The sequence below is a fragment of the Ovis aries genome, chromosome 23 (assembly GCF_016772045.2).
Source record: "Ovis aries strain OAR_USU_Benz2616 breed Rambouillet chromosome 23, ARS-UI_Ramb_v3.0, whole genome shotgun sequence".
Taxonomy (NCBI): domain Eukaryota; kingdom Metazoa; phylum Chordata; class Mammalia; order Artiodactyla; family Bovidae; genus Ovis; species Ovis aries.
In genome coordinates, this window is record NC_056076.1 from 53,346,220 (window position 1) to 53,358,223 (window position 12,004).

At 40.5% G+C, this 12,004-nt stretch overlaps 1 protein-coding gene across 2 annotated transcripts in view; it reads left to right on the forward strand.

The window, feature by feature from the left end:
• DCC (DCC netrin 1 receptor) overlaps positions 1 to 11,135 on the forward strand; it is a 1,280,644-nt gene extending 1,269,509 nt beyond the window's left edge. For both annotated transcript variants that reach the window (XM_042239663.2, XM_042239664.2), the window contains exons 28-29: positions 4,292 to 4,434; positions 5,803 to 11,135. In XM_042239663.2, coding sequence (XP_042095597.1) covers positions 4,292 to 4,434; positions 5,803 to 5,892 — 233 coding nt within the window. In that variant the 3' untranslated portion in view covers positions 5,893 to 11,135. The remainder of the gene's footprint in view (positions 1 to 4,291; positions 4,435 to 5,802) is intronic.
• The last annotated feature ends 869 nt before the right edge of the window (positions 11,136 to 12,004 follow it).

Here is a 12,004-nt window from a genome sequence, read left to right on the forward strand (position 1 = left end):
TCATAAAGTGGGCAGGAGACCTAAACAGACATTTCTCCAAAAAGACACACAGATGGCCAACAGGCACACAGAAAAGATGTGCAGCATCACTAATTATCAGAGAAATGCAGATTAAAACCACAGTGGATATCACCTCAAACCAGTCAGAATGGCTGTGTGTGTGTGTGTGTGTGTGTGTCTGTGTGTGTGTGTGTGTGTGTGTGTGTCGCTCAGTCATCTCCAACTCTTTGCAACCCCATGGACTTCAGTCAGCCAGGCTCTTCTCATGGAATTTTCCAGGCAAGAATACTGGAGTGGGTTGGCATTCCCTTCTCCAGGGCATCTTCCCAACCCAGGGATCGAGCCCAGGTCTCCTGCATTGCGGGCAGATTGTTTACCATCTGAGCCACCAGGGCCGTAAAGACTAAAAATCAGATGCTGGAGAGGGTGTGGGGAAAACGGAAACCTACACTGTGGCTAGAAATGTAACTTGGTGCAGCCACCATGGGGAACAGTATGGAGGTTTCTTAAAATTTTTTAAATATTGAGTTGCCATATGATCCAGCAGTCCCACTCCTGGGCATAGATGCCGAGAAAACACGACTTCCAAAAGATACACGCACTCCAGTGTCCACTGAAGCTCTGTTCACAAGGGCCAGGCCACGGAAGCAACCTAACTGTCTATCGACAAGGGATGAAGAAGATGCAGAGTATCTATGTAACTACTCAGCCATAAAAAGGAAAGAAATGGTGGCATTTGCAGCATGAATGGACCTAGAGATTATCATACTAAATGAAGCCAAATACCAGAGAATCTTATCTATATGTGGAATCTGAAAAATGACATAAGAAACATATTTATAAACCAGAAACAGATATACAGACATAGAAAACAAACCTAAGGCTGCCAAAGTGGAAAGGGGGGGGGGAGGGATACATTTGGAGTTTGGCATTAGCAGATATAAATTACTATATATAAAATAAACAAGGACCCACTGCACAGCAACATAGGGAACTATATTCAGTATCTTGTAACCTATAATGGAGAAGAATCTGAAAAAGAATATATGTGTGTGTGTCGGAATCTCTTTGTAGTATACCTAAAACTAGCACAACACTGTAAATCAACTATAATTTTTAAAGAACTAAAATTTAAAATTCAAAAACTAATTGGATTTCACCATATAGCATCAAGAAAATCAAAGTAAAAATTTTAACCAAAAAAATCAAATATTTCCATATAAAGTGTTAATCGTTCAAATATAGGGAAGGAAGAGCTAGGAGGTCATGGAATGTGCTCAGAGGAACATCTTTCCATGGCAATGAAACTACATTCGGGTTTAATTGGAACATCGTGAACATACTTGAAGGGACTGTAAACACAATTCGGAAAATGGCATTCACAGTGGGAGTTCCATAGATGCGTTCCCAGTGTTCACCAGTGCTGCATGAAGGCTCCTCTTTAAACTCTGCACTTTCACTTGTGTGATCATCGACGATATTAACGTGAATTACACATGTTGCAGTAGCTAGAGAATACTTTTATATTTATAGCATCACTCTGACACGGTTTTTAGTGCCTGCCTTTGTATTTAGGTTTACGACCAAGTTGGCTGTAGGAACACTGTGTTTCTAGGCAGAGGCCAAAGGAAAAACATAGAGGGAGATTTACTGCACAAATGATTTCTTCGGATCCAACGAAGACCAGCTGGGATTATCACATTCTTTGGAAGAATGAAGGTTTGCCAGTTGTTCAACCAGAAAAAAAACTGATGGTAAAAAAGGATCGTGTAAGACAAACTCAAAACGACTTGTGTGACACAATCAGTACAAAATTTATGTGACTGTTTTGTTTTAGCCCACTGACCTCCAATCTCATTAAATTGATGATCTTAATTTAAATCATATTATTTGTATAGTACTTTGCTATTTAACTTAAACATGTTTTGGTTTTATAGAATAGTCTTAGAACTACAAGTTTATAAAAGTTATGCCAAGTTTTATGTTTGTATAAATTTAAATAACACTGTAATAAAAGTAGTTTAAATCAATGCCAAAATTCATTGTTTTCCTCCTTAAATTCAAACATAATTTGACTATAAGAAACTGTAATACAAAAAGTAGTTTATACCCTCAAATGACTTATAGTCTTGAACTAGGTTACATGTTTTTTTACACTGCTTCTTCAAAAAGCTCATTTAAGTTGGATGGGTTAAATCAACATGCCGATGAAAACAACATTAATGTGTTCAGTGGAGTTTGATAGGTCTTGGTAAAAATTCTTACTCTGTCTGCCCTTCTGAAATGTATGAATTTGGGTAAGTTACTTCATTTCTCTTCCCTTTAGCATTCTCGTATATGAACTGGAGATAGAATACTTAGCAGGCTTGTTTTGACAATTTAATCTTTTTTTCAATTTATTTAATTGGAGAGTAATTACAATATTGTAGTGGCTTTCGCCATACATCAATAAGAATCAGCCACAGGTGTACACGTGTTCCCTCATCCTGAACCTCCTTCCCACCTCCCTCCCCATCCCATTCCTCAGGGTCATCCCAGTGCACCAGCCCTAAGTGCCCTGTCTTATGCATCGAACCTGGACTGGAGATCTGTTTCACATATGGTAATATACATGTTTCAATGCTATTCTCTCAAATCATCCCACCCTCACCTTCTCCCGCAGAGTCCAAAAGTCTGTTAAATCTTAACAGCTAGCTCTCTTTGAAAGAATTACAGGAAATCAGCAACTTTAAATACATCATCTTATTAGTCCTCACAAATTATTATTTCTATTTTATAGATGAGGAAACAGGCAAGAGAAATTAGGTTAGTTGAGTAAGGAATTATACAGGTAGAAAGCACAGTTAGGCTTTTCAGGACCTGAATTCAGATTCGGTTGGTAAGTCCCAAATTCTTCCCTACTCTGCTATTGCTAGTCCCAAATTCTTCCCTACTCTGCTATTGGAATAAACTTCTTAGCACAAGTCTAGAGCTTAGTAGGACTTGCACAAATATTAGTATTTCCTTTCTTAATAAGATGATTCTTACTTCTGTCTCTTTATCTCTTCTCATATGAGTTACCAAAAACTTAAGATCACCCTCTAGTGATAAATGATTCTAACTGCAGACTTTTCAGCCTTGGTTTAAGAAAAATGGTGACTGAATATAAAGATGAAGGAATTAGATGCTAGGCCAAAATGGATGAGAAAGTGTGCGTTGGAAGGGCTTTAGCATTTATAAATTGCTAGCTTCCTGGATGGTTTGCATTCTTTCTTTGCTAATAAGAAGATATGCCCTATTTCTCTGATAGTAAAATAACTTTTGAGTTTTATTAACTAGATTACGTTTTTGAAGGTATGGTCTAAATCATTTTTTTCCCCCAAAAAATATACAGTATGTCACTGGTATCATTTGAACTTGAATATCATCATTCATTATAGAAGAGAACTGAGGCAAACATTGTAATAGCTTCAATGCCTTCTATGCTAAGGTCTTGGTTCCAATACTAAAAATGACCTAAAACCTCAGGTATATGAGGTATACTGCTGATTTGAGATACGCCTTTATAAAATTTGTATTTTAGACTATAGGGGCAAATTTATACTTGCTGTTATATATTAAGCAGAATTTATTAGGCAAATTCTAGACCCTAAAATAAAAGGTAGCCACTGTTTATATTAGACTGAAATGTCATTTAGTAGAAACTCAGCAGTTATTCAAATGACTTTCATGAGCATTAGAATGTGTTTCATTGAGAGAAACTATACTGATCAGGACAGAGTCATATCTTTTTTTTTTTTTTTCTTTTCCAACAGAAAATACTCAATCAGGTTAGCCATAAAGAACTGTTTTGCACTGTAACATCTAACACTCATTTGCAGATCAGAGCAACCATCTCTCTTAACTGCGCAAGTGTTCCTTGGCACTTGTTAAACAGTATATGGCTTATATAGGTGGTTAAGAACAGGGCTGTCTGGCCCAAAGTTCTGACTGGCCCCAGCTGAGCCGGCCGGACACTAACACCGTATGACAAACATTCCACGGTTCCCACGCAACCTTTCACAGGGATATCTGAAATGCAGTCGCAGTGACGTATGACTGGTGGAGCTTCATCTGGAGAGGCCTAATCAAGATTTGTCTTCCATTCGGTAGAAATAAAATGAGCCCATTCATGTGTCAGAACTCACCTCTTGATTACAGAGTGAACAGTAGCCTAAAGGCAGTGCCAGCCCACTGGATTTGGTTTACACACTTGCAAGATCGCTCCAGAATGTTCTACACAGCACTTTCATCACTCTGTTTTCTATTTTAGGGCCTACTCTTCCCAAGACTCATGTTAAAACAGCCTCTCTTGGGTTGGCTGGAAAGGCAAGATCTCCTTTGCTTCCTGTATCTGTGCCAACAGCCCCTGAAGTGTCTGAGGAGAGCCACAAACCAACAGAGGACCCAGCCAACGTAAGGCCATCCTTGAAATTCACGGAAGCACTGCTGTGCCAAGCAGTCTGAGCCAACCAGCCCTCTCCATTAAGCCCAAGCCCTCGCTGTTCTGACCGTTTGTTTAGTTCTGTTTCCCTGCACTTGAATATGAAGAGAAAAAACTTTATGGAAAAAAATGATATCAGGGATGTAGTTATGTGAAAAAAAATCATTGATACTTAAAGGCAGTCTTTATACATACAAGCTGATGGCAACATATTGAGTGACTTTACATACATATATACACACACATATGTGTATAGACATATATATAATATGCACGTGTGTATATATATACACTGTCATCACTATCCTATAGAAAAACAATGTGAACCACATAGTTTGAAACTTTCTAGGAGTCACATGAAAAGATGTAAAAATAAATAGGTGAGATTAATTTTAATGATATATTTTTATCTAACCCATATAGATATTATCACTTGTTTATGCAATAAATATAAAAAAATTATCATTAAGATATTTACTTTTTTTGTACTAAGTGCTCAGAATATGATGTATATTTTATATGTACAACACATCTCAATTTAGACTATTCACATTTCAAAATCCCAGGTGCTACTTTTGACTTGAGGTTGCTGTATTGGACAATGAGATCTAGATTATTCAAGAAAAACAACCCAGACAACTATGACATCATTTGGGGAAAGAAGTAACAAAACTAATCACCTCACCGCAACCTCCCTTTTCATACATAGGGCCAGTCTTTTGAGCCAAAGTGGCTATTTTCAATCCTTGCTAAACTCTAAAGATAACACAGTAAATGCCCAAATCATTTACTGGCAGGCTGAAATTCCTATAAGAAGGTACCATCTACAACCTGTTTAATACCACGAGGTCAAGTTCCCACCAAAAAATACTTGTGTGGTTATTACAGAGGAAAGCTACTTATGTAAATTCTGTTTATAGCCTGAGGGACAAGAAAAGTAAGTAACATACTCAACATCTACCATGTGCTGAACTCACAGGATGCTCAGAATAGCTTTTGAAATAGATATAATCATCATCATTTTATACCTGAAAACTACACATCAGAGAGGTTTACTAACTTGTCCAAGATCACATAGCTAGTCATTGGTAGAACCTGATTTGAAACAAGATTTGGTTTTCCACACGGACGCCCCCTCACGAGGCTGAAACTGGTGAAGTAGCACACAGCCCTTCGCCACTGCCTCTCTTATGCCCAGCGTCTTCAGCCGATGACCACATGCTGAGCGCAGCCCCTGGGCTATGAGAATGCACAGTGAAATGATCAGGGGTGGCCCCCCTTACAAAAGGAAGGCACCCGCATTCACCTGCACTAATCCTTTGCTCTCATTCTCTCTGTAGGTGTATGAACAGGATGATCTGAGTGAACAAATGGCAAGTTTGGAAGGGCTGATGAAGCAGCTTAACGCTATCACAGGCTCGGCCTTTTAACACTCATCGCCGAATTGACGAGCTGAATTTTCGGGGACCTCTGCAGCATTACCAATTACCCATGAACAGCACACCTGTGTCCAGGAACGCTAACCAGTGTACAGGTCAACCGTCAAGACCACTCACTCCTGGAAGATCCTGAAGCAGTTCAGAAGGAAGCAGCAGTCCTTCTTTCCTGGGCATCAGGAGTTTCAAAATGAGGACTCTGGGGTCCCTTAACAAAAGCAGATACATCTTCACTGCAATGTCAAAGCTGAAGCTGTGAGAATAGTCCTGGGCCTTTGCCACTGCAGTGACCTCACTGTCATGACGAATACTTAACGTTCTTCATCAAGGCCTGTCAGTTTCTCCTAACGTGTAGGTCTAGTCTTACAAAAGGCAAGTGCATTATTGAAGCCTGTACCCTGCCATGGCAAACCAGTGCAAGCTGACTATTTTGTTTTCAAATTTAAAGTTCAGAGCACCCATGGGAACTTTCTCACCAAAGGATTGGATGTTTTTCTGACAGCACAAAAAAAGTAAACAAGCAAACAGAAGGCATACGTTCTGTAACGCGGTCACACTTGCACAGGTGGTGGGTATCAGCTAGTGGCTGTAAAATTCACCCATGTTAGCAAGGTATCTATAAATCCACCCTTGGTTAACACTGATGTCTGGAGAATAGGAACATTTAAAAATCTCCAGCTAGGGGCATGCTGCCAACCACCGGTCCGTTTCCTGAAGGAGGACACAATATGCAATCTTCTCAGACACACGGTAATTATGAGCTTAAAACTTCTAACAAGGCACTGTTCAATCTGGGTGGCTTTTGTGCCATCCCACACTGTGATGATATTTCAAAGCTTCACCAAGTCCGTCTCCCTCAGAAGTCTGGCTGGAAGAGTTCCCCTCTCCATCCCATCCCTCCCTGAGTCCTCCTTGGCAGCCAGCCCTGGGCAGGTGGCCAGCTCCACACATTCCATGCCACCCCTCAGCCCCGATCTACCTTCCTGAAACCCTCTGTGGACATGGCAGACCCATCCCATCCGAGGAAGGGAAGGAAAATGGAAGGCAGTTTCAAACAGTACCTTCTCTTGCATGATGTCTCTTGCACCAACAAGATCCTCACTGACTCAGAGCAGGCAGTGTTGGTGAGTGGCGACCACCAGGCTTGTTGTCAAGGAAACCTTCTGCACCACGCCTGCCCAGAGTCAGAGAGGAACGGAGGGGAAGACATCGCTTGACACTTCTGACACATCATCCTAAATCCGGTGGATGCTCTTTAAAAACTGCATCTTCATTGTGAGCTAGAACCTTAAACTCCTATTGCCATGTTTATCTACAGCTTGCAACTAGGTGAAATTAAAAACATTGTGTGTGCACCCTTTTAGTTTCTGAATTTGCAGCTGCAAATTTGGAGTTAATCCATTTGTGCAGCTGAATCGCCAAAAGGGAGCCCGTTTGCATATTTATCTGTTAGGCAACTTGAAAACCCAATAAGAGAGTTTCAGCTGAATTATTCCTTTCAGCTCTGCCTTTGATTTCAAGCTTGAGTAGGTCATAATTTTAAAAGAGCATGGAAGGAATAGGATCTTTACAACCTAATAGCTCCTTTTATTAGGTGGGTAATTATATATGAATCCCTGAATGAAATATTTTGAGCAAAATGGCACTGTAACAGAAGTAATAATTCAGATTATTTTTTTACAGTTTTATGTCGGGAAGGAAATCTGATGTCAAAGAGAGGGCTTGTTCAAATGGTTCATTAGAAAATCCGGTCCATTTGTGAAATTGTTCCTTCAAGAAGAGTGCTTGTATAATTTACTTATATTTTCATGAAGTCCTTCTGAAGAGCTATGTGACGTTATCCTCTGGGGCAGATAACTCTTATTCAACATCTAAACACTTAGGCAAACAACACTCCACTGACCTGGAGCAAGGCATTTTGTAACATTAATATTGAGGCTTACAAAAAATAATCCATGACATCAGGAAAAAAAAATGTTCATTAGCCCAGCTTACCTTCTCAAGGGCCTGGGATGGCTTTTCCTTTCTAATCCTCACAAACACGGAACATTCTCTGAAGGCATCTGACACCCAAGGAAAGTCATCCTGAGAGTCCAGTTTGGAATGAGCTGCAAATCTTGTGGATTTCAGGGACTAGTCATGTCTTCAGTCTGTATGCTGTATCTGCACAATCAAGAGCACTAGCATTTTTACAACATTCCAGACTCCTCTAGTCAAAGTCAATGATCTTAGGAGACACGTTTTTTAAACACATGAAAATATACAGTATATGATTTCAGCATGCTCTTGAAACTGTCTTCATAAACACACCCAATGCTCTATCTTAGTAACTGGCAATGCTAATAAGTCTTAGCTCCATGCAAGGAATATGTGGTAGAATCCATTTCCATTTTCACAAGAGGCTCTTGGGAGATTGCCCCAATGGTTTGAACATGACCTGACCGCAGCTCTGTACAACCCTGCTCCCTGTTCTCTCAGATAGTTCACGTGTGTGTACAATTGCCTGCCCACGTGTATAGGTAACTTTTTAATTTCCCGGTCTCCTGATCTCTTGACAAAAAGAAATCTGTGAATAGTGCAAGATAACCTTTGTTTTGCTCTGAGTCTAGTTCATGACGAACGGGGCTCTTTAAGCTCATAAATCTCTCTGATTCCCATGGGGTGATGCTTGACAGCCAACCAGGAGCTCTGCCACCAGGAGTCATTTCTCCCTGAATAAGAAGAAAATAAAACTTGGCAGAGCATGCTCAGGCTCCACCCCTCAAACCTCCCACTCTGCTGAACTGTCAGGCATAAGACTCCTCTTGAAAAAGCTTGGTATGTTTCTTTGGTATTTCATACTGATAAGAAAGCTATTTACTTTCCCCTGGGAAGTTCTGCATTTGAGAAACTCACAAAAATGCAGATAGTTCAAAATGCACAGAACACTTGGAGGATGCTCTAGCCAAAAGTTAAATAGTTCTTAGAGACTCACTCTCAATAAGAAACCAGTCACAGCTCTTTGTAGAACAGAGCTATAAGCTTCTAGAGCATTTAAATAATGGAACTTTACTTTTGGATATTATAAAGTGCACATACAATTGAACAAGCTGGAAAAAAATCAAGCGAGGGCAGGAATATAGGAGGTGAATTTATTAAGGCTTCCTAGGAGGGGTTGGATATAACATTATTCTCTTCAAAATAAGGGTCATTCCCAGTGACATACATGTTTTTGTCCCCTGCATTGGGTAAGACCTATAAAAGTCCAGCATTAGTATGTCATTCCAGACATTTGGAAACTATAATGTTTGGCATTTATTGGCTTTTCCCATAAAGAATCTAAGTACAGGTCTTTCTGGAAGCCTTCGTAGTCTGTGCTTGAAAATGGTTACTCATTCCTAGTTACTCTTGTGATACAACTGTCCATTGACCCTGTTTAAAGAAACGTCTTAAGGTCTTCTCCAAACATAACAGAGTGTCTTGCACATGGCTGCTGAACTGAAATTCTATCCACCCCACCCCCAAAAACAGCCACCTCTAAAGCAGTCCCCTTACTTTTTATATAAAAAGCTGTGTTCCAGACTGACTGTTTGTAATTTCAGAATGTCCATTTCTAGTTCATGAGAAAGGAAAAAAAAAAAAAAGAATAACTCCCTAGTTCGACACATATTTATCAAAAACAAAACTGTCGGAACTTTAAAATAGATGCAGAATGTGGTCAATTTCCCTCCTGGACCAATTTGCTTCATCTAAACGCATACCATCCCTAAGGCCTGAGGTTAATATCCTCACATGTTCATCACCCACATACACAAGAGAGAACCCCCAATAATCCAGAGCAGCAGTTGGTCGTACACTCAAACCTACTATCTCTTTTTAAATATTTTCAAAGCAACCTTTGACTTAAAATAATTTGTATTTCCCTGATAACTTTCAGAAGTCACTTTCCTAGTATACAGAAAAGCTTTTCACTTGATTTCCAATTAAGTCAGACCTTGGAAAAAATCATAGATGTTTTGTATAATATTCTATTGCATTCGAAAATACGTGCTATCCCACGCGTCAGTGTAACTTGCTATTGAAATACCTGCTTCCAGAATGTCCTGATGCTGAAAAGAAATGCCTGAGTATTTCCTGGTCAGTGAGATCAGACAGAAGCGCACACACTCAGACTGTGTCTGGGCTCTCCGTTGCCGCTCTTGGGTAACGTTCCCTTGCTGGATTTCTGCTGCACTCTCTGAAGGACTGTTCCTGCTCTCAGTAGAGAGCCTCTGTGCATTGTCATGCTCTGGTTTTTTGTTGGTTGGAGAGCAACAGCAAAACTCTACAAGATGTCACCAACTCAGATACATGGGCCAAGGGATCTCACTGTGTGCTGAACGTGTGTTCTCAGATGCAAGAAAGGAAGGTTAGGGAGGAGGAGAAATGCTGTTTTTTTATTACTGTAGGGTAAACCTGGCGATTCAGAACTTTGTGAATTGTCAGCTTGTTTGAGGGGGGCGGTGCTGGGTGGGTGGGTCTAGGGTGTACTTTTTATAAGTAATATTTAATTTATTATTTAGAGTGTCTTCTTTTTTGGATAATTTATGATACAAAGGGAGACCTGGTTGGGAATCTAGATATGGCTGTTAAAGCTGCAGTGTTCCATAGCTTAGAGGGACCACTTTGGAAATGAATTGTCCACTGATGAGTATGAGGGTATGCCCAGGCAAAGCCCCCACTGAATTTCTGTCATCACCGCCTTCTCCCTTGCCAGGGTCATTCAAACTTGATTACCACCAAACTTACAATATTCCGATGGCATTTTCCAGATCAAATGCTACTCATTCTCTCCAAGGGCTTTGCGATTCAGATTGTTAGTGTGCTAGTGGTAGGTTTATTTGGTAGAAGTGGGTATACTACAGCTTTAACTAGCCTTAGTGGAAAAAAGAAATTTTTTGTTGCTACAAAATGCCTTTTAATTTCAAAAAAAGAAAAAAGGTATTTTGAGCCCACAAAGAGTTTCTTTAAATTGTCAGACTCTAGCATTGTTAACCAAATTAGACTAGTGATTGCAATATTTAAGTGTAAATCTTGTTCTATGAGAAAGGAAACTTGCTTACAGTTTAAAACAATGACTGTTTCTACACACGATCTTGTATACTACTACACGAGGAAAAAGGGGTTTTGTAATCACTGTAGAACAGTCTCATATTCATTTTTTATAGAAATGTTATTCCAATGGTGCATTTTTTTGTTTAATAAAGTTTTGATACAAAGTTCTTCCTCCATGTTATTTATAGCAAACAACTGATATGAAATGAGCACACCCCGAACCCCTGCCTGTCTGTGTTCATCCTCCTCAGAATACATGCTGCCTTTTTGGACATATGGATCAGGGACCATCGGAGGAGCCTGGAGGGTTACAGTCCATGGGCTCGGACACGCCTTAGGCACTAAACAACAGCAACAGCAGAGACCGTCAGTCCTCTAGCACATCCCTTTGGATGTTTCTGATGTTTTCAAGCACATGCCCAGTAAGGTTTCTGTCCCAACAGCCAATACCCAAGTCTGCTAGAAGGTTGCCCTCCCATTGCCAGAATTTGCTTTTATGCCTACACAGGAGACCTGTGAATTCCAGATCAGATCTTACCAATACTGTTAAATGCTCAAGCCCCCATGCCCTGACTGAGACAACTCTGCAGCGTAAGCCAACTTATTTCCAGAGCCTCAGGCAGGACCGAACCAGAGTGACTCGGTGGGGAGTCAAAGATGCATGGCTGTGCTAGGCCGCGTCTGACTCTGTGACCTCTGTGGTCTGCAGCCTGCCAGGCTCTTCTGTCCAAGAGACTTCCAAGGCAAGAATACTAGTGCGGGTTGCCATTTCCTTCAGGGGAATCTTCCAGACTCGGGGATCAAGCTCACATCTCCTGCATCACCTGCATCGGCAGGAGAATTCTTTGTCACTGAGGCACCTGGGAAGCCCCCATGGGGAGATACTGCTCCACAATACTGCACCCTAGAAGTAGCACCCACGTTTGCCTCATCTCCTTTCTCTTTCCATCTTCTCCCATCCCACTAGTGATTTCTCCTGGGAGCACTTCATGATAACTCACTTTTACACAAATCTTCACATCAAGGACTTTTT